This window comes from Plecotus auritus (genome assembly GCF_963455305.1).
Source record: "Plecotus auritus genome assembly, chromosome: 5".
NCBI classification, from domain to species: Eukaryota; Metazoa; Chordata; class Mammalia; order Chiroptera; family Vespertilionidae; genus Plecotus; species Plecotus auritus.
The window spans coordinates 108,805,626-108,831,076 of record NC_137776.1 but is presented as its reverse complement, the minus strand read 5'-3'; the positions used below and the strand labels follow the sequence as shown (position 1 = coordinate 108,831,076).

Below are 25,451 nucleotides of genomic sequence, written 5' to 3'. Positions count from 1 at the left end.
GTTTGGATCTTACCTACCCCTCAACTTTGTAAAAGAGTTGGTACTTCAGTTTTGGGTTGACTGGCCCTCCATCCTAAAGAATGCAGATAGGATGGGGTGAATAAAAGTTCTTTCAGCGAAAGGACCTGTGCTTTTGTCCCGAGCCCACGAACTAAGTGAGGATGACTTGGCAGCAAGTACAGCAGGAGAAAAGAGACTTGCCAACCGCTGATGCGGGTCAGGTTACAACCCCCTCACTCTGCAGAAATGGAGAGCAACGGGGTGGACAAAGCAAACAGTCAAACCCAAGGAAAAGCTTTTCTTTGCCTTGTAAGAATTTGCGAGGAGATGGAAAGAAAATCTGCCAGGGAGAATTTGGAGTTTCTTGGGCCAAAGGGGAGAAAATACAAATAAAACAATAAACTTGACACAGGAGGGAGGAGGCATGGGGCAGGGGGAGCGGGCAGTGGCGATAGGGGAAGAAGCACCATGAAAGTCTCCTTGGCTCTCTTTCAATAAGCTAACGAAAGACGGACACCATCAACTGCTTAAGAACCATGAAAAGTCCTGCAGACTAAACAGTGACCTTTTAACATACCTGCTGCAAAAGCTTATGGCGCAGGAACGAGACCTGGTCTCTTGTTTTTATAATTTTGGCATTTAAGTCTATACCACAGTTCATGGAATCTAAACACTGCCATGATTTTATTAGACTCTACATAAAACTTTCTTCAAATCTGAGAGTATTATACGTGGAGGAAGGATGCCAAAAAGTAGGTGAGCAATACTAGCTGACCATTTCCCCCAGGAGTTAAAATACACACAACACATACAACCACTCTATTCCTATTCACTGTCCCACCTTCTCTAATCGTCCCTCTATTTAGCAGAACCTTCTATATATTAGGTCTAAAGTGATCCCCAAATGACACTTGAATTGAAAATAATTAGTTTTGTTTTGAGTGTCTGCATTTCATAAATGCTTGGCACTGTTACGGAAAGAGTGCGTAAACAAAACGTTTAAGGCTGCAGAAAGGGGACACAGGAGGGAGGCCATTAAAGGCTCTCCCTAACCCCGGACCTCGCCACCTCCTGCAGAATAAATATAGTGTGGGTGATGCAATCTATCCCTGCCCCAGAGGCCCAGACATAAACAAAACTGCTGGCTGCAGAAAGAGCTAGGCCGAAAGGAATGCGACTTCCACAAAGACCCTCAGAATAAACTCACAATGATCCCGGCGGTCCAGGGGTTCAGGAGGAAGACGGCGCACACGAAGAACGTGCAGGCCAGCACCACGCTGATGGACAGCAGGAGCCAGTGGCGCAGGCCGATATACTGCTCCCAGAAGAGGAAGGGGTAGCCGTTGGGGTAGCTGGAGAGCCCCAGGCTCGTGTAGTTGTTGCAGATGGTCCTGACTTTTTCAATCGCTTCCACGAAGTCCGAGGTGTCATGCAAGCCGTTGAGGTAGAAAGGGAATTGGGCGTATTCGATGGGCTCTGCGGCTGGGACTGGACAGGAAGGCGGGAGGGAGAGAGCCGTGGGTTAGGGGCTCCTTGCAACACTGCAAAGGCAAATGGCTGGGATCCAGGCATGGGAGAGAAGTGACAAATTCCCCTTGTTGGCCATACCAGATGGGTGTCCCCAAATTCTCCGTCATTACAACAGACAGAGAGAGAACCCTGCAGGGCAGTCCACGTACTGCTCCTCTTTCAGCATCCAGGACAGACACGAGAAGAGTCCTCAGCTCTCAGAGCTGCAGAGTTTGGTTTACATTTTTTAAAGCAACAATAACTAACCTTTGCTTTTTGGGGAGCCTGTGATCTGTGTATTATTTGACCTTTGATCTCAGCGTTCTAGAAGCAGCCACTTTTGTAATGGGTCTAAACAACTTAAGAATTCAATCGCAGAGGCATTTTTTGTTCAGCTGACACAAGTGGAAATACCATATTCAAACTGCTTCACGCAGTCACTGATGAGGACAAAATAACCTGGAAGTCATGCTTTGCCGAGAGAGCGATTCCCTTCCTTATCCTCTTAGCGCTCCGAGCGCGGAGCCTCCGGCTTTCACGCAACGCTACGTCTTCAGCAGCAGGGGAAGAAATCCCCACACAACAAGCATTCAGTGACTGCCGCTGTGTGTTCCAGACCCGTTGGGGTCATTCAGCTGACTTGCTAAACATGATTTGCCCTATTATAATCTCAACTATAAATTTTCATTAAGACAAGCATTGGCCGCTTGCCACAGGCTCCGAGGTTTAGATACCGGGACGTACAACCTGCCTGCTCTCCAGTCGCATGCGCAAAGGAACCTGTCTCCTTTCTCCCGTCCCCGCGCCACTTCCTACCCAAGGTGGAAGCTACTACTATCTCTAACCCGAACGCAGACGAGCCGCACACAGGGCCGCCCTCCTCCACGGCGCAGCACGAGGACGAGGAGGCTGCGCAGGCTCCCGCTCGCTCTAAGCGGCTCTGACGGAGCACAGGTGCTCGGTGGCTGACAGGAATGACCCGACTTGCCAAAAATCCCTTCAACACCAGAGCTGACAAAGTTAAGATAAACATATAATCCCCAGTGATAAAACTCTGCAATAGTAAACCAACACTCAACCTGGAGGCGTCCCCAGCTCTCACAGGGAACAGCTGGCATTGAAGAGCCAGGCCTGGTGGGCGTCTTAGAGTTCAAGCTACAAACGGAGATTACAGGCTTATTTCTCAACATGATAGAGCACGGGCTGTATTCTATTACACATCCTCATCTGTCTCCGGGAGTTTTAAAGTAAAAGACGTAGATTGTTCTGTTTGCACTTTTGAACCCTGGGCAGCCGCAGAGGACGAGGGCTATGACTGAATGTGGAGCAGCAAGGTGAGACGGCTCCGCACGCTTGCGGGCCCCGGACGGAGGCACTTACTTCTTAGCCTGGTTTCCGGCATGTAGTCGGCCTTGTCGTGGACCCACTCGGGACGGTGAGGCCGGATGTTGGCCTGGGAGGCGGCGTAAGCCACGGGGTCATTGCTAACCCAAGCGGTCAGGTAGATGTAGAAAGCGCTGGGATTAATGATGCCGTCTGCATCCACCAGGCGCCGTTTAGTCAACTGCAAAAGGGGAACAGAGGTCTTTCAGAAGGGGGTTTGGGGGAGAAGAGGGCTCTGCACCAGCATTTGTAGCAAAGCATAGAATGCCCATGTTCGCGAGTGTGAGAACAAATCCCATCCGAACACCTTGGGTTTCTTTCAAAACGCGCTGAACAGAGGATGCAAAAACTGGAGTGTTTATAACACACACAGCCCTGCAGATGGCCCGGGAATCAACCGGACCAATTACGTCTGAATGCTAAAAAACTGTCTGCACCCAGGGCGGAGAATGAACAATCTGGAGCAGCATATTTATAGGAGGGGAAGGGGGAAACCTGGCAAGAGTCCCTCTACACGTCTGTGTGCAGTTAACCTCTGCTGTTAACACTGAAGGAAATGCCACCCAGTAAATGGAGGAGAGCTATAAAAATAAAACAACATCTGTATAAATTTTGCTAACACTAGCCTCCTATGACCTGTGCATTCAAAAAATGCCCATCACCAGAAAGTGGAGGGACTGGCGCACAGCCATGGGCTTTCTGGGTAATCTTATTTCTGAGAGTGGTGGTCACCAGCAGGACCCATAGCCCGTGCTGGCCAAACACTACGCTCCCTCGAAAGCAGGTCTGGTGGGCTTCGCTTAGGTGAAGAACACTGTGAGAGAAATGTACACACATATATACACGTATGCGGATATTTTTTTCCTGCTTACTTTAGATTCAGGCCTGGTTCCAATGCTTTTGGTCTTTTTTAACAAAATGAAAAACACCAGTGACAGCAGTTAACAGAAAAAGAGTGAAGGAAGAGCATGGAGGAGAGAGAGAGAACTAAATTTCGGAGATCTGGATTCAATTAATCCACAGGATATGTAACAACTGTATGTCTTCAAGCCGTCTCTGGAATTACATAGCACAGCTAAGGGCCTCCGCGCACGCAGCACCCTTTTCCCTCCCAGGCAGAGGAAATGATGTGTGTGTGTGGGGGGGGGGGGGGGAAGAGGGAGAGTTCCCCAATCACTTGTGTCCCATGGTGTCCCTGTCCCTGGAGCCCACCCCAGCCATGGGGCATTCCCGCTATTTCTCAGACAGGCTCCTGTGCCCACATCCTTGTCAAACCTGACAGCGTGCCACATGCAGCCATAAAGAACCGAGTTCACACTCTGTAATAACTCTGAACAATGTACTTTGTAAATCTGTCACCTTTAATGCCAGCAAAAAAGGGGAGACGATAAACAGAGCCGCCGGGAAGATCATTAGCCTGACGGTTCTCTGCTGAAGGTGAAGGCCGTGCGCCACAAGGAGCAGTGGACAGACCTGGGGAGCCAGCAGCAGAGCTGGGGTCATGGGAACCCCAACCCGCCGGAGCGAGCAGCAGGGACTCGCTGGAACCCAAGCCCCAGCTAAGGCACAAGCAGGGGGACTAAGAGGCGTGAGTACAACTCCTTTCCAAGGACTGTGTTTCCGCATGTCTTGCTCAGGACAGGGCAATCTGTCTGTCCTTCTTTACACCTAGGGCCGGGGACCCTCCCATCCTCCTAGGAACCCCTCCCATCTCCGAACTGTCCACCCCCCTCAAAGTCTGCCAGCTCAAGTGACTGCTACCCAACCACGCCACCTTTTCAAATTTGGATACAATCAGGACGAATGAGGCAATAAACATTAGAATTCAAAGCAAATAATGCAACCCAGCATTTCTAACACGGAAAAGAGCCTGCATGCCTCGACTGTGCTTTGCGCTGACAACTGCTCTGTAGGAAGGTAACACCCTTGTCCCCACTTGACGGATGAGTAAAGTGAGGCTCCCTGACCCTGTGGCCACACAACTAGCTGGTGGGATGAAGGGCATCAGAGTCGACGTAATGTTCTTCCAGGCCCTGGGACCTCATGGGAGGGCAGGCCGCGAACCCGCTGCCCCGAAGCCCAGGGTCAGCAGTGAGTACCTGACTGATGTCGATGGGCTTATCACGGCTGCCAGTCTGCACCAGGAGTTTGTAGGCCAGGACCCCATCATCGGATCCGTTTTTGTAATTGTTTGGCATGATTTTTCCAGTTTCCCAATCACTGTCGAATGCGTCCTGAAGTCCTGGAAAAGGCAAGTGTGTGTAACTCGTTAGAACTCCTCAGCGACCGGCCATGGGCCTAGCAGGGGGCAGAGGATGGAGAGCAGGGTAGGGTGGTGTGGGACATCGACCCAGAACGTTCTGTGCTCTACTTGTACTCAACTTCACATTCAAATAATACCAGGTTTTTCACAAGTGAACTTCAGGTTGCTAATAACTATTGCTTTTAAGGTAAAAGGGGAAAATGTTCACTTCTAAGAAATAAATATACATGGTTTACCTTTAAAAAAAAGAACTCCTTTTCCTCCATGACTTATTCCAAAAGAAAGAGGAAGGGAGGGAGAAAGAGAGGGAGGGAGGGAGGGCTGAGCACGAGGAGAGGAGGAAGACAGCGGCTCATTAACTGTTTCATGCCACTGTCTGGCTGAGCCATGGGTTCTTCAATGCAACCAGAAATTCCACGAGGAGGGGGAGAGACACATTCAAACTCCCAACTTCAAACAGCAACTCAGCTGCTCCAAGCTCAGGGTGAGTGAACACGGTTCTGTCAATTTGTTCCATCTGTTCGACTTGTGGAGCTAACACAAGCTGTGGGATCGGCTGCCAGGTTGTGTAAAGATCACAGCCAACACCTATTCACTCTCCACTGTTCTCTTCCTCTTTGCCACCTTCCTCAGGAGAGGGTGTGGAGGAGAGCAGGCGGGGAGCGGTGTGCGCGTGTTTGTGCGGGGAAATACCTCACAGGGGAAATTTGGATCAGATTGAGAACAGGAAGCCACAGGCCAATACAAGGGGCTCTGTGAGAACAGATGACAAACCGCAAGCCTTGGGAGGGGGAGGAAGGAGCGGTCTGGGTCTGGGGGATGGGCGAGCCCACCACACACAGCTGCGCTGGCCTCTGTAATCAAAACCATCACTACAGACCTGACGGCTTGGCCACAGCTGTAAAGAGATAAGCATGTTGGAAGAGAAAACAGGGCCCTGGTGACCCGGCCTGGGGTCTGGGCCATCCCAGTGTGCACACATTCTCCTCCGACACCCCCACCCCCTTGCCATCGCCCTGCTCCCCCCAAATCACCTCCCAAGTAGAGCTCTGAGCGCCAGCAGCTCAGGAAACCACATCTTTTGAACAAGTTGTACATGCATGGGTTAGACGTGGCCAGTAAGGATAAGAAGGACAAGGGCTTATTTCATTTCACGACATGCTCTGAATGACTTCAAAGACACCCCAAAAAGTGGGTTCCATTAGTGCTCAAATGGTTAAGCTCCTGGAGTTTGAAGTGTGCTGATTAGGGGGGAGGAGCACAGGACCCTGCCTTGTCTATGTCTCTCTTTAACTACACCTTCCTTCCGATGTTGCTGCGGGCATTGTTTTTATATAAACAATGTGGGGATGAGGCCTGTGGGCGCAGTGGTGGAAGAACTCCCTGTTAGGGCCAGAGCGGAGGAGCAGCCGGCAGCAAGACCACCGGGTGGCGGGCCCCCAGCGCTCACACAGACTGTTTTCACGGCAGGGCACGCACACCACAACCTGAACTGCACAGATGTTACTTTATTACCTGAAGCCTTGTTTTCTGGTTTTGAAAAAAATAAACAGGAAGGGAAAAACACCCCCCTCCCCCCCATAGAGGCCAGATCGGTTTTCCTCACCATAATAGAATTTTCACCCTTCATGCCTGTATGGTACTTTAACCCTCTCTCTCTTGACTTGCTAATAAATCCTAGTTTAATTGCTGCAACAACCTCTGAGATTTCCCTATTTAGTACCCCTTTACAGATAAGGAAACTGAGGCCTGGAAAGGTAGAACTACTTGAGGAAGCCCCCAGCTGTTGGAGCTAAGCATTGGACCTGTCAGCCTGATTCCAGAGTTGGCTTGAACCACTGATGCTCTAAATTGCCCAGAACACACTATTGTGCCCAGGAAGGATTTGCTGAAAACACGAATAAGATGAGTAGAGTTAACATGGGCACCGGCAACATCTGGTGGCAAATGGGGTACCAAAACTCTAAGATTCCTGGAACACCCCAGAGTGAAACGAAGGAAGAAAAACCCAACTTGGGGAGGATGACCCTGCTGGCCACTCAAGTTCAACTCCGCAGCCATGCTGCTGGCCGCCACCTGGCATCCACTCTACTTGGAATGCAGAGATGAACGAGAAATAGTCACTGCCTTTACAGGAAAGCCAAGTCCTTGGAATTATTAGTTTCTGACTAATTATCAAAAGCTCAAGTAACAATGGTTGGCCTAAGTGCACTCACAATTCACAATTCTGGACACAAAACAAGGGACAAAAACTTACTTCCACTGCCCCCTGGACAACATTTTATATTCCAACACAGGCACGCAGCAGAAAAAATTGTGGCATTTTACTGCAAAACATGAAAAGTTTTAGCTAGAACGTTCCTCCTTTTATATACTTCTCATACTAATTATTTCCTGGTGAAAAGTTCTGAGCTAATGATCCCAATTGCTCAGAACTTTTCTTTGATACGGGGCTCTAAAAAGAAGATATTCAGTTACATTTTAGTTACATAATTCACCGTGAAATATAAACAAAACCATTTGTATATGATACACACTGTGATTTTATCTCCAACTTTACCTTATTTGCATGTGGGTTCAGGGATGACATGTGGGACAATTTCTATATTGCTATTTTGTATTTTTATGAATTCTAACCCCCCCAACTATTTTTTTATTTTTTAATTGATTTTTTATAGAGAGGAAGGGAGAGGGATAGAGAGTTAGAAACATCAATGAGAGAGAAACATCGATCAGCTGCCTCCTGCACACCTCCTACTTAGGGTGTGCCTGCAACCAAGGTACATGCCCTTGAACGGAATCGAACCTGGGACCTTTCAGTCCGCAGGCCGACACTCTATCCACTGAGCCAAACCAGTTAGGGCCCCCCCCCCCCCCCCCAACTATTGAAATATTGATAAAGACCAGTGGGATGACATGGTTTTCAATGACAATTCCATTAACAACCACTGAGGGTTCCATCACTTAACTACCACACACAATGTTTTGAAGGAAAGTTGGCTCAAGGATAACTGCTTCCTGCAGGACATGTTCAAAGACCAATCAACCCCCGGATAGGCCAGAACCTCCTCTAGGCAGCCCACGGTCCAGTGTCCAGCCGTCTGTGTCCAGGGCTCTGCTGGACTCCTGATAGCTGGCTGCAGAGTTAGTTCTAAGGCTCCTGGGACCCCGACGTGGGAGCATTAAATGGATCTCACGTGGTCTAGGTGGGTGCAGCTCACTTAGCAATCAAAACATGATTCAAATGCACTTTTAAAAAAGATTCTCAAGTCCAACTGCTTTAGGTCATTAAAGGTATGAAAGCAGAGCAATAATTTACAATATGCTAAGCAAAGGTTAGCCCTCAGCGATGCCTGGAGACAATACCTCCTGCCCCTTCCCAAACTCCTCCTCACATGCCGCATGGAGCACCCAGAGGAATGGCTGGAGACACTGAAATCAGTTCTACAACAACCCTCCTTTGCTCAGACACCGGCAGCACGGCAGATCTTTGTCATTTGTGGCAAGCTATTTACATGTCTTTGGCCAATGTGGGTGGGAGGTGGGTGGATGTGGAATGAAAAGCAGGGAAATCTCTCCACTGCCTGGTCCTCTTTTGACTCATTATCCAAAAACCAGTGCTTCCCAAACGAAGACTAGAAACAAATTAAAATTAATCTCGCGAGCATGTTAAAAAATTCTATTGATATCATGTAATTTTCTTTGCTTTCCTCAACAAAGAGGTCAAATCTGGGGTACATGTAATGAACAAAATCCCAGGAACACAAGTCAAAGCCAGAAACGGTACTGAACAATTTTCAATTAAACTAGCGCTGTTTACCATTTCATGCAAACACACAGGGAAACTGGCTGCTTACTCTCTACATACAAGTATATTGACTTAAGACCCAAAAAGGCACTTAAATCTGTGTTTAAACAAGTCTAATTAAGGGGGAAATTAAGACAATCACTTGGATAATTTAAGCCAAAAGTGTTGGGGGCCATAATTATTTGGGTGTTTCAGTAACAGCATTTTTGCTGGAATCGTGTGGATAATTATCTTGATTCTCCACTTTCCATGCGTCAACACAGAATAAATGAACAGATGTTCCTGGAATCACTGAATACATTCATTCACATTCAGTCAGCAGTTAGGAGTAAATCTAGATCTTTTTTCCTCCAGTTGACAACTATTTCTTAGAGATGTTTCTAAGAGCAAGGTAAGAAACTGTAAAGGCATTTTATTCCTTTTTTAATTTTTTAATTCCCACTCGAGGATATATTCCCATTGATTTTTAGAGAGAGTGGAAGAGAGAGGGAAAGACAGAGAGAGAAACACGAATGTGAGAGAAACTCATCGATTGGTTGCTTCCTGCACATGCCCTGACCAGGGCCTGGGCTGGGGAGGAACTTGCAACCAAGGTATGTGCCCTTGACCGGAAATGAACCCAGGACCCTTCTGTCTGCAGGACAACACTCTATCCACTGAGCCAAACTGGCTAGGGTTAAAAGACATTTTCAAGCAGAATTTGATTATTTATGAAATACTGTGAGATGTGATTAAGCATTTATAAGGTTGCTTCATGGCATTTTATGCCAAATCAAAACATGGTCAGAATATGGAGTTTTAAATTACATTCACCAAGGATGCACAATCTGTGGGTATATGAAGCTATACTTCGGCAGTGAGTCAGCCTAGAAATCCCACCAACACTTCCTTTAGACTTGGTCACCCAAACCACCCACCATCCCCCCTAGAAGAACCCCAGAAGCAGCCAGCTCCACAGTTTATGACGTACTTTCCCATCTCCTAATGTGCACTCGTGAATTCTCACGAAGTGCCGGAGTCACCCCACGAACCATTTGCATTGTTTTATAGGCCAAGGCCTGCTTTGGGCGGCCTCCCCAGAAACAGTCTATAGAAGAGCTTCAAGCAACACCCACAAGTCGATGACACATGCCGTGTTACGTTATAACCCAACACAGTGGTAAAGTGAGCAAACGGGCTTGTGGAAGCTGAGCTCCCGGGCCCCGCCGTGGGAAGGACAAGCGCCCCAGCAGCCCTCACCTTGCAGCCAGTCTCGGAAGTAGTGCAGCCACATCTTGGGAAGCTGTTTGTTTTCTTCCAACATGACGTACTTCACCGTGCTGAAGCTCTTGTGAAGGTCGTACAGTAAGTGCTGGATATTCGGGTAGTCAGCTTTCTGGGTGACGATGTACATGTTGTAGAAGGAGAAGTACTTGAACTGCGCAGCAATGAAGTCGTACTCTCTGGTTTCCCGAGGCACAATGTCTGTCAGGTCTAGCCCGTCGCGCACGCGGGTCGTCCCATACAGGCTGAGCCCCAGCAAGCCCAGGAAAAGGAAGATCACTACCACCTGCAGCAGAGGGAAGAGGCACAGGGTCAGACCCCAGGGACAGAACGGACTCTCCCACCACCAACAAGCTGTTTGCGTTATGCCTCACTTATGCCATCACACGGGCCCTGATGCAGCATTGGGGGGGAGGGGGAGGCGGCGGCAGCGGAGGGTGTCATTCTCCCAGAGGGAAAACATACAAACATAGCAATCCCATTTTTCATGAAGAGTAAATGTGTAATATGTGAGGAGCTGATCTACATTCACAGACACCATTGCTACAGATCCTGTAGAAGTGAGCTCGTTGAAATGGCCCAGGGGGTCAGTGGAGTAGCTCCCCACCAGGCCTGGAATCCATCACACCAGAGAATTTTCCCAAGGAGCCTGTTCTGCTGCTTCCTGAAGACAGGAAGAGCCTTCTGTTTGGGTAGGTTACCTTGGCTTTGGGCTTCAAGAGGAAAGGAGCATAGTGTTTCTCGGCAAACGATGAGAGCGTCCACTTGGTACAAGGGGGCTCGAGGCAGTGAAGGCTGGAGTCGGAGAACTGGGAGAGCAGGTCCCGTGTGGAGCTGGTGCTCTCGGGGCTCTGGCCACTGAGCGTGTCCTGCGTTAGGGTGACAGGCTGCACGGAGATCTCGGAGCGCGGCTCGGCTGTCGTGTAGTACACGTGCGTGTGGGGGTCGTACTCCGTGCGGAGCTGCACCGTGGACTGCATGGTGATCTGCGTCTCGTGGGCGAAACTGTGGCTGCTGTAGGGGGGCGGGGGGCTGGAGCGGGTGCTGTCGTGTGTCTCTGTGTAGGCCTGAGGCTCGACCTGAATCACTCTGCTGACACAGGGGCTGAAAGAGGGGAAACGTGCTGCAGCGGCCACCAAAACGGGCTCCGTTCCTGCCAATGCCTGGTAACACCCGCTCCACACAGCTCTGACTCAGGAGAGAGGCACACGGTGGAGCTCCAGCACACTGCCCGACCGCTCAGTCTGGGCACAGACACAAGTCAATCAAAGGAGGCCAAAGGGATGGCTGATCCTGAATCTGGCTCACAAAATCAAGTTGCAGGCTGCTGAACCCCTTCAAGGCATAATTCCTTCCAAAGAAAAACACCCCAAAGGCTATCATTTTTCCAGATGTGTGGTTTTCAACCTTTGTTCTGCCCTAATCCATCGAGATGTGACACACGCCTAACAATGAGCAATATTGGTTCATGAGAGGAAATACTCATCGTGAGTATCACAACCTCAGGGCTGTGAGAATGTGGTCAGAGAGGCGGAGAACCCCAGGGGTTCTGCTATCTCCCCAAGGCAGCACCCCCACTACTAGTGCCACTCCCCTGCCCCCACCCATCCAAGTCCACAGACGAAAGCGTGTCTAAACACTACCGCTCTGTACCCCACAATAAGGGCCCTGCAGTCAGGGCCTGTACCTTGTAAAACAGCAGAAAATGTCCAGCCTGCGGTCCTCGCGCCGGTACAGGTCCATGCTGAGGATCGCAGGGAAGATGAGCAAAACCATGGCGAAGTTGAAGACTACCACCACGGCCGCCTGGGCGGGAGAACAATGTAATGTTACCAGCAGTCTCCTCCCAGGCAGAGGACTGCTCTGAAAATAAGGATATGCTGTTTTATAAATTTATTTTAATTAATTTATTGACTGATTGATTTTTAGAGAGAGAGAAACATGGATTTGTTGTGCCACTTATATATGCATGCATTGGTTAATTCTTGTATGTGCCCTGACTGGGGGTCAAACCTGCAACCTGGGCCTATTGGAACAACACTCTAACCAGGGATGGAAATAAAGATGTTTTAAACAACTTTCTTTCCACTTTCCTATTGAAGTGTTTAAACCTAAAGTAGATGTTCAAATTTCTCAGCACTTTGCTGCTCTCTCATCACTAAGAGACCATGTGACTGGACGAGGCCCCACCATCCTGGTCCTTCCCATTGCTAATAATTCCATGAACCTGTACGGTACAAACACAGGAATAAACTGGCATCTTGCTAGCGACCTACCTGGACCAGAAGGCAGAACAGAGAAGATACCTGAGACATTGTAATTTAAAACAAAAGGGAACATTTCCCTCTCACAATGTTTCTAAGAGTTCATGCAGCCGATTTTATGCTTAGAAAGTGTATATACAAGATGGATCGAGTATATCAAAATGTCACCTTTAAAACATGAAATAAAATTGCAAACGTGTCCCCTGAGGTTTTTAATAGGCGCATTCCAAATAGCCCTGCCGCAGCCTGTGGGGTGAGAGCAGGAACAGAAGAGGTCAAGGAGAGAGAATTCCTGTGTGCGATCACAGTATGCAGAGCACAGAGTGCAGATTCAAAGTCACTCCACCACCCAGAATAAACACCGGGTAGAGGCTGTAGCGCTTTGGCAAATCTACTGCTGACCTCGTCGAAATCACACCACGGGGCTGTTACTAAAGACAGTCAGCGAGGACGGCTGAACGCGCTCCCCGCTCAGAAAGGCCCGGCGAGCAGCAGCACAGTGAGAAAACGCAACTCGCAAGTTAAGCCACCAAGAAATCATCAGCAATTTTTTGGACAATTATACCCTTTTTGTGAGGTTTTTTTCAAAGAACTGCTTAGTTCTAAACCTTTTCCAATTGGGCACACATCTGAGGGTGGGGGAAGAAAACTGACACCCAGCAAAATGACAAGAACTGCACCAAGGGCTTGGGATAGTCATCGGAATGTATGCTCAAGGAGAAATTGCAAACCTGAGTTCCAGAGGGACGCCTTTCAGTACCGAATTCCCTGTCAGGCCTACAAAACCAAAAAGTCACCAACGGGCTCCTCCTGAACATGACTGGGCCCCTCTCTTCGTCGTCTGCCGTGAAGATTCCTCTTCAGCTCAGAAGAAGCGCTAAGTGCCCACGCTCACCTGTGTGAGGAACTGTAAGACCTGCAGGCGAGGCTTATTTATTTATTTATTTATTTATTTATTTTATTTTTAAAATATGTTTTATTGATTTTTTACAGAGAGGAAGGAAGAGGGATAGTCAGAAACATCGATGAGAAACATCGATCAGCTGCCTCTTGCACACCTCCTACTGGGGATGTGCCCACAACCAAGTTACATGCCCTTGACCAGAATCGAACCTGGACCTTTCAGTCCGCAGGCTGACGCTCTATCCACTGAGCCAAACCAGTTTTGGCAGGCGAGGCTTATTTAGTAAGCAAGTCACTATTCTGACTGGAGGAACCACCTAAGAGATCAGTACTTTGGAGAGAAAAGGCAGGGCACTGTGCTGGGTGCTGCAGATGCAACAGTAAGTCAGACAGAATCCTGCTCTCAGGGACCGACACCACCCTATCCACAAATGACACTCTAGGCTGATGGATGTGATGAAGCAGGCGTGGGGCTCCACAGTGGCTCAGGACAGGGAGAGAGCACGCAGGTGGGCTGGAATGGTGGTCAAGGAACAATCTCCAGGGAGACATAGGAGACAAAAAAGGCCTCTGGCAAAACCCAGAGGAAGGATGTGCCGCGTGGAGGAAATCCGAAGGGCGGAATCTGAGAGGGACATGCTGTGCGGCCATTCAGCACTGGAGGTGAAGACTCTACTAGGGAAGAGAAAGGAGAAAGCAGGAGCCCTGGGAGGTGAGGTCGTTACACATGATTCATGGATTCCTGTAGCAATCAGGGGGCAGACATCAGCATAGCTTCCACCCCCTAATGAAGACTTGGTGATGCAGAGGAAGGTCACCTGCCGGAGGTTACGCAGTAAATCGGATTCAAATGCAAGCATGGTGCCTCCGCCCTCAGCCCAACTGAGACCTGGGAGTTCTTATCCGGTCTGGTCCCCTCCTGAGGGGAGGGACGTGGGGTGGGGAGAACTCCGACCCATCAGAGAAGAGGGATGTTGGGAAGAATGGGTCTGAGTCTCCAGGATTTTCTAGGAAACTCAATCCTGGGGATGAAATCCTTTTAGCTTTTCTTTTGATTACAGTTATTTTTAGAATTCAGGAGTACAACGCAGACAAGAAACTCTGGTGACTCGGTTTGAACAAAAGTTCCTAAAGACCAGGGCCGAGACTGTGGAAGGATAAGCCACGCAGGCACACATGTGGCCCAGGTGTGCAGCCAGAAAGACACAGGTCCTTTCCGTAGGGGCTGGGGGATGTATATGACACCAGCTTCATCCATTGAAGAAATCTGACCAGCATCCTCCTCTGTCTCTCGGTGGAAATAGCGCAATGAGAGAAGAAACCCACATGGCTTATTACATATCCAGGGAGTACATTGTCTGGTGAGAAACTAACAGAATGTCACCATCCCCTCAAGGGCACCAGGACAGTGAAAGCGAACAGCAAGGACTCCTCACAAAGGAGAAGTGTCACTGCTGGAGCCAAGGTGAGGTTAAGAAATGAAGTAATTCTGAAAAGATGCTGGGGAGGACCGCGCACTGTCCATCGATTCTAATTGTGCTGAAAGGAAACGTCCCTGCAAAGCACCCATGGCGGCCTGCTGAGACCCTTGCAGAGCACAGAGACCAACAGGCTCGGCCTAGAGGGGCTCTCATCTCCACCCTCGACCACTTGGAACAATAAGGCATTCTTTCCTGGCAGTTTCATGAGGAACAAACACCGTTCAGTTACCAGCAAAGCCCCGTTGCAGGCTTAGGTTCCCAAAGGCTTTCAGCGGGTGCCCTGCTTTCTGGTCTAGAGGTGGCATTTGGACAGATGGGTGGAGATTGGCCAGGAGGTGTGAGACAGCTTCTTTTGGGGAAAAAATTTCATATAGTCTGGTAAACTCCAGGGAAAATTCCCAAGTTACATGGGTGCTTTATTGGATAGAACCTCTCTGGGTCTCTCCCTTTAGATGCTTAGTTAGTAGCATCTGGAAAATATAAACATAAATGGATACCCAGAGTCACAGCTGCACACAGTTCACTGAGGGAAAGAGAAGCATGCCGAATAATCAATTTTGAATGTCAATACATTTAAAAGGGAACCAGTGTTAAAGTTGAAGTTTCTGATGATTACTGCAAAACTCATGGCACAGTCTCTGTCTTTTCTGACATTTTCTTCTTGTTGTTTTTTTTTTTAAATTTTGTTTGACAGAGAATGAGCCAGTGTCCTGGGAAGCCGTTCTCTAACATATGAGGACTCCTGGACGCTGCAGATGCAGTTTTCTAAGGTGACACCCCAAGTGCCAGGGAACAGAAACGCAAACCGACAGTATTCATTCCGCCTCAGGCAGGGGCTTACCTTGGAAGCACTTAGTGTACTGGATTTTCTAAAAGACGTTAGGGAAACTCAGGTAGCGTTTCAGACCACCACACCATAGGATACCATTAAAGGAGAGTGTGCCTTGATGAATCACCCGTGTACTGAGAGAGGAGAAGAGAAAATGAGAGAGGACAAGGAGGCAAGAAGGAGCGTGAGGCAGAGCAGATAAAGAGCAGCGAGGGAAAGGGAGCAGGAAGGAGAGGTGCGAGAGAGGGTCCCACTACTAGAAGACTCTAGAACAACTTCTCGGTTCTAGAATCTGCTGCACAGGAGGCCAGAGTGGCGGAAGAGGGAGCTGTGCGGAGGCATGCCTGTGCAAGGGGCGGTCCACAGCCCCCGGCCCCGCACCCAGCAGCAGCTCCTTCCCTCCATCACTGAGAGGTGCTTTCTTTTTCCTGAGCTTCCATCTCAGTCTCAGATTTAACTTTACCCATGTATTCGCTTACTATTTCTCTACATATTGATAACAAAGTAAACCTTTTTTTGTTGTTTTACAACTTTTTGTTTTCGGGAGCTGGTGGTCATAGTGATTGGCACAACATCTCTCTTCATGTTATATCTAACACTAAATATCAAACAAGTCCAGTGTCCCAAACACGGGAGAGTCCTTAGCTGCTGTGTCAGTAATTAGTGAAATGAAATTCAAATATTAAGACTAAAAAAGAGCTAATCGTGTTAATAAAAATGTAAACTGAAACCCATCCTTAGAACCTTTTGGTAACTAAAGACAGTAAAGCAGTATAAATGAGGGGGTATAAAAACAGTTTAAAAGTGACACCAGAAGCTGCTTCCTTTAAATACCTGGCCATCTCATGAATCACACATCATACTGTAAAGGAAAAAGAAAAAAAGAAACGAAGGGAAAGCCATCGCTCCTCCCATCTGTTTTGGAAAAAAGTTAAGGCTTACAGAGGGGATAAATGGTGATGGGGGAAAAAATGTAAATGTAGTTCCCAAAACTTGAAGAACATCCTTGAGCTATCAAACACTAAGTCAATTCGGGTTAGAAGACCCGAGTAGCCAACAACCTCTCCCTCTGCCCCGGGAAACGGAACGGGGAGTTTCCCACATTGCAGTGAGGCAGTGCTCGAGCGGAGCCGTCTGGAGTGACAAGCTGTAGCCCCACCCCGCCTGGAGACCTCTCCACACTCAGTTCACAGAAGCGGCTCTTGGTTTGAAAAGTTCCCCATGGCCTTCAGGTGTGCAAGGGCTGCTTTGGAAGTAGAGCGCAGAATGACGCGGGGCCAAGCTGCTCTGCACGAAGGGAGAGGATCTGAGTTTTCTCGGGCAGCCTAAGAGGGGAACCGGGGGCCAAGAGTAAAGACAAAGGGGACAAGAGAGTCTGTGGGAGCTAACTAAGGAGAGGCGGTGGCAAGGGCCATCAACGGACCCTCCTGCAGGCAGAGAATGGCGACACGTTCTAACACAGTGGCATTCAAAATGTTCTGAATTATCACCTAGCTGGCTACCTGCCACCTCCTCTTACTGCCACTGAGGTCTGCTCCATCGGTGGCCTGGGGCTGGGCTGTGAGGCGGGAAGCAGGAGGGAAGGTGGCATGCTTGGGGGAAAGCATGGAAACCCAGAGGGGAGTTTCAGCAGGGAGGCCATGATGCAGCCGGACCAGGACGAACGCGGGGACTCCTGCCTATTTGCAACAGGGGCTCATTGGCGTCCCACAGGGAGCGGCCCTGGTACCATGTCAGTTTAGCTACCAATGAAAAGGGTGACTCCTGAAGGCACCAGGCCTTGAGGACACCCAGGTTACAGGCCTCTGGGCTCTAGGGCTTCCAGAGAAGGAAAGAACGTCAGGGCTCTCCTTAGACGCAAGTTCTCTTGCTCTCCCCTCCACTCCTCTACTTTGAATTTCTATTAGTTCACACAAACACTCCATCCATACTTTTGTTCCGGCCCTCCGGTCCAGTTTAAGAACCCATTGTGGCCCTCGAGTCAAAAAGTTTGCCCACCCCTGGCTTAGAGGAATGTCAGGGCTAAGCATCTGCCCAGAAGGAAGAGTCCCAGGAGCTGACATGCTATCTCTCTGCCTGGCAACGGGACCGCAGCCGCGTGGCGACGCTCACAGGCTCAGCATTGGAAACTCACCTGCAGGGAGAAGGCCCGCAGGGCAGGGATGGGGATCAACGCAGCCATGAAGAAGGCCGTGACGTTGCTGATGGACGTGAGGGCCACGCTGGCTCCTGTGCGCTTGAGGCACTCCCCGGTCCTGTCCTGAGGACAAGAAAGCACCGTGCTGAGCGCTGCACAGAGCAGGGTTTCCAGAGAGCAGCGGTTGCAGGAACAATTCAAATACAAAATCAGAGCCACGATGATGGAGAATGCTGCCTCAGGCAATCCCACAGGGAGACCCGCCCTCCCCCAACGCGGGCACCGGAGCATTTTCAGTACCATCCACACACTCATGTGCTGTCCATGCTATTACCACCCAAAACACAAAGCTACAAGATAATGACTTAATTCATACAGTTTAAAAGGTGGTGAGGACAAAGTGACCAGCCTCCCCCAACAAACCCTCAGGAAAACAAATGCATACTTTGGAATACATTTCCTGAGGGACTTCTAGCTGACCTTCCTTATGTGGAGCCAGAAACACGTCCTCTGACTTGGGACTACATTCTTTATTGGGGCAGACTGAGGAGAACCAAGGACAAGTACTCGGGAACAGAGGGGTTTGGCAGCCCCCGCAGCCCTATTCCTTTGTTTTTCTTACCTCAAAAGGGATTCTTTTGTTCTGTCCCGTTTCACTGAATGCGTGGGCCAGCAGGAACACATCATCCACACCAACGCCAAGAGCGAGAAATGGCAAGACCTGCACGGGAACGAGGATAGCGCGTCAGGCGGGGAGGCTCCAGCCTGGCCGCTCCAAGGCTGTTTCAAACACTGCCCCAGCGCCCCAAGAGCTCCCAAAGGGCAGCGTCCGTTACTCTAGGGAGATGTTCCGTTTTATCTGACAGTTAAATCCCCGAAGTCTAGCAGTTTCAGCTCACAGATCTTACATGTTTCTGATTCTAAGCGCCACACACAATGATTTTCTTTTTTAAAGTTAATAAATGAGAAGGACTGTAACTCATCTAAAGCAGTGGTTCTCTGGATGTGATCCCTGCACCAGCATCATTGGGAACTGTTTGGAATGCAGATTCTCCACCCACATCCCAAACCAACAGGCTTAGAAATGCGAGGGTGGACCCAGCCATCGAGTGTTCACGAGCCCACTGAAGTTTGAGAACCATTGCTCTATTAATGATCTGAATTCCACTGATGAGGGAAACATCTCTACTAATCACCAAGCCCATTCAGCTGTCCCGCCCACAGAGGCATGGGCATGCTCCCCGGAGAGACGTGGCATCCCAGCGGAAAAGACCCTCTAGGTGACATGGACACACAGGGGCCGGGGCCTGGGGAGGGGTGTTGGTCAACAAAGCGATGGGTGGCTCCTTTAGTACCTGAGTTGTTGCAGCATTAAAGGAAATCCCGATCAATGAGCACAGGCCCAATCCTGCAGCCACTGACAGTGCAACCAACAGGACGCCAGCCAGCCCCACGGCACCCTGGGACTTGGAGCAGTCCCAGCGCAGCATGGTTAAACAGGCATAGGCAAGCTGCAAGCAGAACCGTGGAGGGGAAGGGTGGAGGAGGGGAGGAGGGCAGGTGGGGGAGACACAAAAGCCAAACATTAGAATGTGTAAGGATTCTAATGTTTTCCCCCACCCATCACCCCAAATCAAAAGGTAAAAAAACTTAATGAAATCCAACAACAACAAAAATTTACATTACAGACATCACATGAAATGGTACAAATCAAAGATGTGCAGACTTCACACAACCACTTCTCAAACTGTTATGAAGCCCGAGCTCTCTCTTTCCGAGATGCACACATGTTAAGAGCAGTTAAAAAGCAGGAGCCATCACGGAAAGGTAAAAACCAAAAACCAAAAGAAACCCAAACAACCGGGGGGGTGCTGAACGGACTGTTACCATCAGCAAGTAGCCGCTGGCCACTCGGATGACACTGACGTCCGAGAAGGACTTGAGGATGTCGTCCAGGGTCGTCGTGGTAAAGGACAGCACCTTCTGAGAGGAATTCTGGGCGACGCTTTGATGAACCACCTGTGGTCACAACAGAAGGGAACGTCCTCGATGAAACCAACGCTTCAAGGAGCTTCAGTGAGTAGCCCAGGGGCCAGGGGCCGCGTCTCTGCACCCTAACCCCCACTTGTTTTCTGCTGCCTTAGAAAGAGTTCTGCACAATTCAGGTTTGAACTTGGACTCGAGGACCCTGGACCTGGGACAGCAACGGTGACCACTAATCAAGCGAGCGTGTAGGGCTGTGGTGAGCCGGTGTCATCTGAGTTCACGCCCAGAGCTTTCTGTGCTCTACGGGAGGACTGCTACTCCCTCCCCGCGGCTCTCCAGCAGTTCCCACTAATCCAAAACAATTCGCTCTCAGGGGCACCCCTCCCCATTCATCCTTGGGCCACCTTTCAGAGGTCGCACGCAGCTCAGGAGAGGTCACTGCTCGGGAAACAAAGGCCAGCTCCTGTCATGTGACCTAACCAAGGGAACTGCAGCTGTGACGGAGGGTATGTCTTGCTAATGTTTTCCAGACACCTTTTCTTGCACAGCAAGTGTTTCGTTTTGTTTTTTTTAAACAGTGATGCCTAACTCCAGAGTTCACAACTGGTTACTCAAAATGTTTCAGGGCACCCCAATGAGCATGTGCATCGCAGACATTAAGATTTTCAATATCAGCCCTAACTGGTTTGGCTCGGTGGATAGAGCATCGGCCTGCGGACTGAAGGGTCCCAGGTTCGATTCCGGTCATGGGCATGTACCTTGGTTGCGGGCACATCCCCAGTAGTGAGTGTGCAGGAGGCAGCTGATTGATGTTTCTCTCTCATCAATGTTTCTAACTCTCTATCCCTCTCCCTTCCTCTCTGTAAAAAACCAATAAAATATATTTAAAAAAAAAAAAAAGATTTTCAATATCAAGAAAAGGGGAAAATGTTTTCATCCCACAAGTTCCCAGGCTCAGTCTGTTTTGAAAATAAATCTTATTAAAAATAATTTTAAAACATCATTCAAATGAAGTATTTAGGAACTAAGGGGCTTGTACCCAGATTCAAAGGTGGGTGTCAGGACGCTGGCGGCTCACCTCCACGTAGGTCCTCTGCCACGCCTCCAGGATGGCCGCGGCCTTGTCCTCATTCCAGTTGATGTGTGAGACATACTCGTACCCCTTGAAGTGTTCATACATCTGCTTGGGAGTCATTAACTGAAACATGGTCTGCAGGGCGTGGGCACTGGACGAGGGGGTGGTGGTGAGAAGGCATAGGTCAGCACCCCCGGAAGCAGCTCTCCACGCACCCCACTCTCCCGCAGCCATCCTATCCTTCTACATGAGCACAGTTTTCCACGACAACCGGACCTGGATGTTACTTTATTTAACAGATTGATGTACCATATTAAAGGTGTCACCTTACAAACCTTCTACAGATAGACCTCAAAATTAAATTAATAGGCAATTTCCTTTCTCAGTTTCTACTCAATGAAGCAGGGAGGGTAGAAGAGTAGATAGCTTGGCCAGATATGCTGGGCTCACGCCTGACCGTTCGCCTGTGCAGAAATCCCAGATGGCTTTCCCGAGGGAGCGGGCTCGGACGAATGCCTGTGGCTGATGGCACGGAGTGCAGTGCCCACGGGACAATTCCTGGTTGGCCATCATCGGCTGGTCTTTCTCTTTAGCTTAACACATTACGAGGGCGTTCAGCTCGTACAACTTAACTCCACACGCTGTGACCATGTCTGCTTTACACGTGCCCTGATTTTCTATACAATGGGCAGATCTAAAACCCTATATTCACTAACTACAGTCTCGATGAAAACGGCAAAAATGTTCTCGAAAAATGCCCCCCGTGGTGCCTTTTCGAGCTGGTCTGGTCTGCTATTACACCAGACAGCTAGCCAGGAGAGCAGTGAGGCATTAATACCAATACACTTGAGATGTTAGAGGGAAGGGGTTTCTCAGGACAGGACGAAATGCGATGGCTGGATTTCCCTGTGTTGGTTACCTGACGAGCTTCCCAGTGCTGTTCTTGACCGTGCCTCCCACAATCAGCTCCTCCTGCCAGTGCATGTACTTCCTGGATAACCCATGGCACCCGCCACTCAGAACAAGGGCCATATCAAGAGGCTAGAACAGAAAGACAGCCACATAATCGTGGGAATTAGCAGGCAGGTCACATGCCTTGTTCAAACCCAGTGCATTCAGGGCTTGGTTGTTTCAGCGAGAACATTAAAAACAAGGCTAATGAGAGGCGTATGGCAAATCTTACAGCAGAATTTCGCTCTATAAACAAACTCAGTGCCACAGACAAAAGAGGTCATTGAGAATGAAATCTTAAAAATGAAAAGAATAAAGCGAAGGATGGGGGAAACCATCACAGTGTTCTCCCTGCCTGTCCTGAGAAGAATCCCGGATATACTCACTTTGGTGGCATTTTTGTTGGGGGCAGTGGTGGGGCAGTCTGGATCCGCTGGGTTGAGGCAGGGCCGGTCCATGTAGCCATGGCCAACTTCCGCCTTGTTCAGCATTTCCTCCCAGCTGTCCACCTGGTAGTTTATTTTCTTTAACTCTTCTAGGAATTCCAAAGGGTCAAAGTTTGTCCACTGCAAAGGAGGCTTACCTCTGTGAGAGAAACGAGGAGGCAATGAAGGGGCTTCTGAACCCTCAGGAGAATGACAAGATGACAGAGAGTGCACCTTACAAATCTTAACATGACACTAGCTCCAATCACATGAGGATTTTGGTAACGCTGCCATCCTGAGACCCCCAGCATGAAAAAAACAAACGCTCCTTTCCCAGTCTATGCATGCAACCCAAGTCAGGAAAGTAACTCAAACGAAGGTGGCAAGCAGAGGGCAGATGAATGAATGAAGGCACTAAGAATCTGAACTTGCCCGCCTACTGTATTTTAATACCTAAAAACAAAATTAGCCAGTGGTGCTTCTAAACAGAAGACTGAGATTAAAAAAAAAGAAAAAAAAAAGAGGGAGTCACAATATCAAATTAGCACTTGCAAGCCTAATAACTACTTTGTCAATGTCATCAATCAAAATATTTGATCTCCATTACCTGTAATAATCCCATACTTATGAGCTCCCTCTGACAGTCTGGCAGTCAACCCCCTAAGCCCCCTGCAGCCTCCACCATCACCGCCATCAAGCCACTTCCCCCCACACTCACTTTTGAATTTGTGCTGTTGACAGACCAGAAAGGCTTTTGGCTGCCTGTTATGTGGTTCAAACCACACTGTAGCTGCTTAACCAGGCTGAAGCCATTATTCAGAATCTTCCAACCAGAAAACACAAAACCCCTTATTTCCCATCTAAAACTGTACACGGAGGGTCAGGGGATGGCCACTGCAAATTGCTTCTGCAGAGATGTGCAAGCTAGGACAGAAACAATAACCCAAGCACCAACTCTTGCATAATTAACTGAAAATGTCGACATTGATTAGCAATTATTCTTTAGATGATGAGGAGTATAGAATATCCAACTGCTAAACTACGAAGCATCCACTAGCAGGGCCTTCAAAGATAGCAGTTCCCCTTTAAATGTCATTAATGTGATCCCAAGAAAGGTTAACATTTTCCTCCTCAGGAAGACCTTGAACTTTCACTCAAAATATTTAGTTCTGACATGTGCCCACTAATAAATTCTCTCCTTAAAAGATAAGCTAAGCTTGAGTGCAGTCTGCAAAACTGCCAATATTTTAAAGAGTTAAAAATCACACATACTCTGACACCATTTGCATTTTATTTGCATATAAATAGGTTGGTAAAAGTGAATGAAATTTAATGATGCCTACAGAACTTTTTTTTTTAAAAGAGGAAAAATATTCTGCTGCAGACCTCTTTTTCCCCAAACTATTCTCTCAAAAAATGCACGTGGAATTCCAATGTTTTTATTTCTTGTTCAAAACTGAAACAGAATAAACAATGATAAAGTATTATCAAAAACATTCTAATTTAGAAATCAGATGCCAGAAAACAAGATTATACACTTACAGTAGGTATGCTGTTCCAGACTGCAACTTGGCCCCTTCCCAGAAGCAGTCCAAAGGCGTGATAATTAAACAAGGGTAAAGATATTCTATTATCTGTCAAAGTTAAAAAGAACAGGCCAAGTGTTAGGCTGACGCACACCGCTGGGGTGTTTTTGAGAATGTTCTTTGTAAACAAAAAAATATATACCTGATCCATGTAACCTGTTTCTGTGATAAGTTCTCCGGATTTGTAACACAAATGTTCCAATTTCCACTGCCTAGTAAAAAGCAGAGACAAAAATTCCTCATTGCAATAAAGTAAGGAACTCAGTGCAAAACCGGAACTATAGACTATATAGAACGAATCGAGATTTTGATCACTTTTAAGTATCTGTCAAAACGAGCAGAGCTTTTGCCAAGTAGAGACCCAACAAGCTTGCTTTAATGAATAGTTAATACTCAATTGTAATTAACGTGTGGGTGTTTATGTAAATGAATACTACCAAAGTACTTGAGAAGTCTTGTTTCCTTAAGTGTTCTCCCAATAATCTTGTTTACACCATTAATCTGCTTTCCACATACATTAAACAACTTCAGGGCAAATAATTCAGATTGAGTTATCATAAATTCAAAATAACTGGAGACTAAATTGGTAAGGCTTATAATGTATTAATATATTCAGGTGGGAAAATATTACTGCCTTTTTTTTTTTTTTTTTTTTACTAGCAGACAATGTCCTTATTAATAGAGAGTGTTCACAATGAACTTTCCTACTCTTAACCATGAATGAATGCTGCAAACAATGCCAGGTACATCCATTTCCCACTTTATAGTCTTCTCTTGTCCTGTAGACATGGTATTAAGTATACTGACCTGCACTTGCGGTTCATCTAGCACCTAGATAGAGTACTGTTATCCCTAAAAGAGTGCTATAGAAGCCCATGCCTTTAGGAAGATAAGTCTAACTCAAAAAAAAAAAGGAAATTTGGAAAAAGTAGGGGAGAGAAATCCAAGAGAAGAAAAAATAGATACAAAAAGCTCCCTCCATGCTGCTCTATTGTACTGACCACCCAAAGGAGAGTTCTGGACTTTGCCTTCTTCCCTGTGGCACCTGCTCATACACCCCTCTGCAACCCACTGAAAGGCTGCCTCCTATGAAGCGTTGTGACCGGTGCTCCTAAGAATGACCCCTTTCTCTTGAGCACTGGCTGGTCAGACCTCCTGCGTGACACCAGGAGCAACTGCAGCGAAGACTGCCCGTGTCGGCTTTGTATCTGCTCATCTATATTGAACTCTTTCTTTTCCCTAACTAGACTCTCAGCTCCTTCCGCAGGACCCAAGTTATCAACCCATTCATCCATCTGCCCACCCACCCACCATGTAAATGTTCATATTCTTCTAACTCCATATAGCATCAACGCAGACTATCCAGCATGAGCAGGTTCTCACTTCACATCACTTGATCAATTAACTCATTTAAACTTGCTTGAGAAGGGCATGGCTGTGGTGAGAAACACCACTAGGCTTGGAGCCGGTAAGAAAGGTATGAAACCCGGTTGTGTACTATTTAATAACTGTATGAACTTGGACAGATGCTCTGATCGATCTAATTTCCAATTTTCTCACCTAAAAAAAATGTGATGGGTTGAACTAG

General features: G+C 48.2%; 1 protein-coding gene across 3 annotated transcripts in view; it reads right to left on the bottom strand.

The window, feature by feature from the left end:
- PTCH1 (patched 1) overlaps positions 1 to 25,451 on the bottom strand; it is a 61,313-nt gene that overhangs the window by 12,915 nt on the left and 22,947 nt on the right. For 2 of the 3 annotated variants that reach the window (XM_080667751.1, XM_080667752.1), the window contains exons 4-18: positions 24,006 to 24,075; positions 23,820 to 23,911; positions 22,239 to 22,437; positions 21,821 to 21,942; positions 20,905 to 21,052; positions 19,728 to 19,859; positions 19,196 to 19,351; positions 18,463 to 18,561; positions 17,838 to 17,963; positions 11,914 to 12,032; positions 10,928 to 11,330; positions 10,203 to 10,512; positions 4,992 to 5,134; positions 2,890 to 3,073; positions 1,208 to 1,488 (exon numbers count right to left, since the gene is read on the bottom strand). In XM_080667751.1, coding sequence (XP_080523877.1) covers positions 1,208 to 1,488; positions 2,890 to 3,073; positions 4,992 to 5,134; positions 10,203 to 10,512; positions 10,928 to 11,330; positions 11,914 to 12,032; positions 17,838 to 17,963; positions 18,463 to 18,561; positions 19,196 to 19,351; positions 19,728 to 19,859; positions 20,905 to 21,052; positions 21,821 to 21,942; positions 22,239 to 22,437; positions 23,820 to 23,911; positions 24,006 to 24,075 — 2,584 coding nt within the window. The remainder of the gene's footprint in view (positions 1 to 1,207; positions 1,489 to 2,889; positions 3,074 to 4,991; positions 5,135 to 10,202; positions 10,513 to 10,927; positions 11,331 to 11,913; positions 12,033 to 17,837; positions 17,964 to 18,462; positions 18,562 to 19,195; positions 19,352 to 19,727; positions 19,860 to 20,904; positions 21,053 to 21,820; positions 21,943 to 22,238; positions 22,438 to 23,819; positions 23,912 to 24,005; positions 24,076 to 25,451) is intronic. The other variant, XM_080667750.1, reaches the window with a different exon arrangement.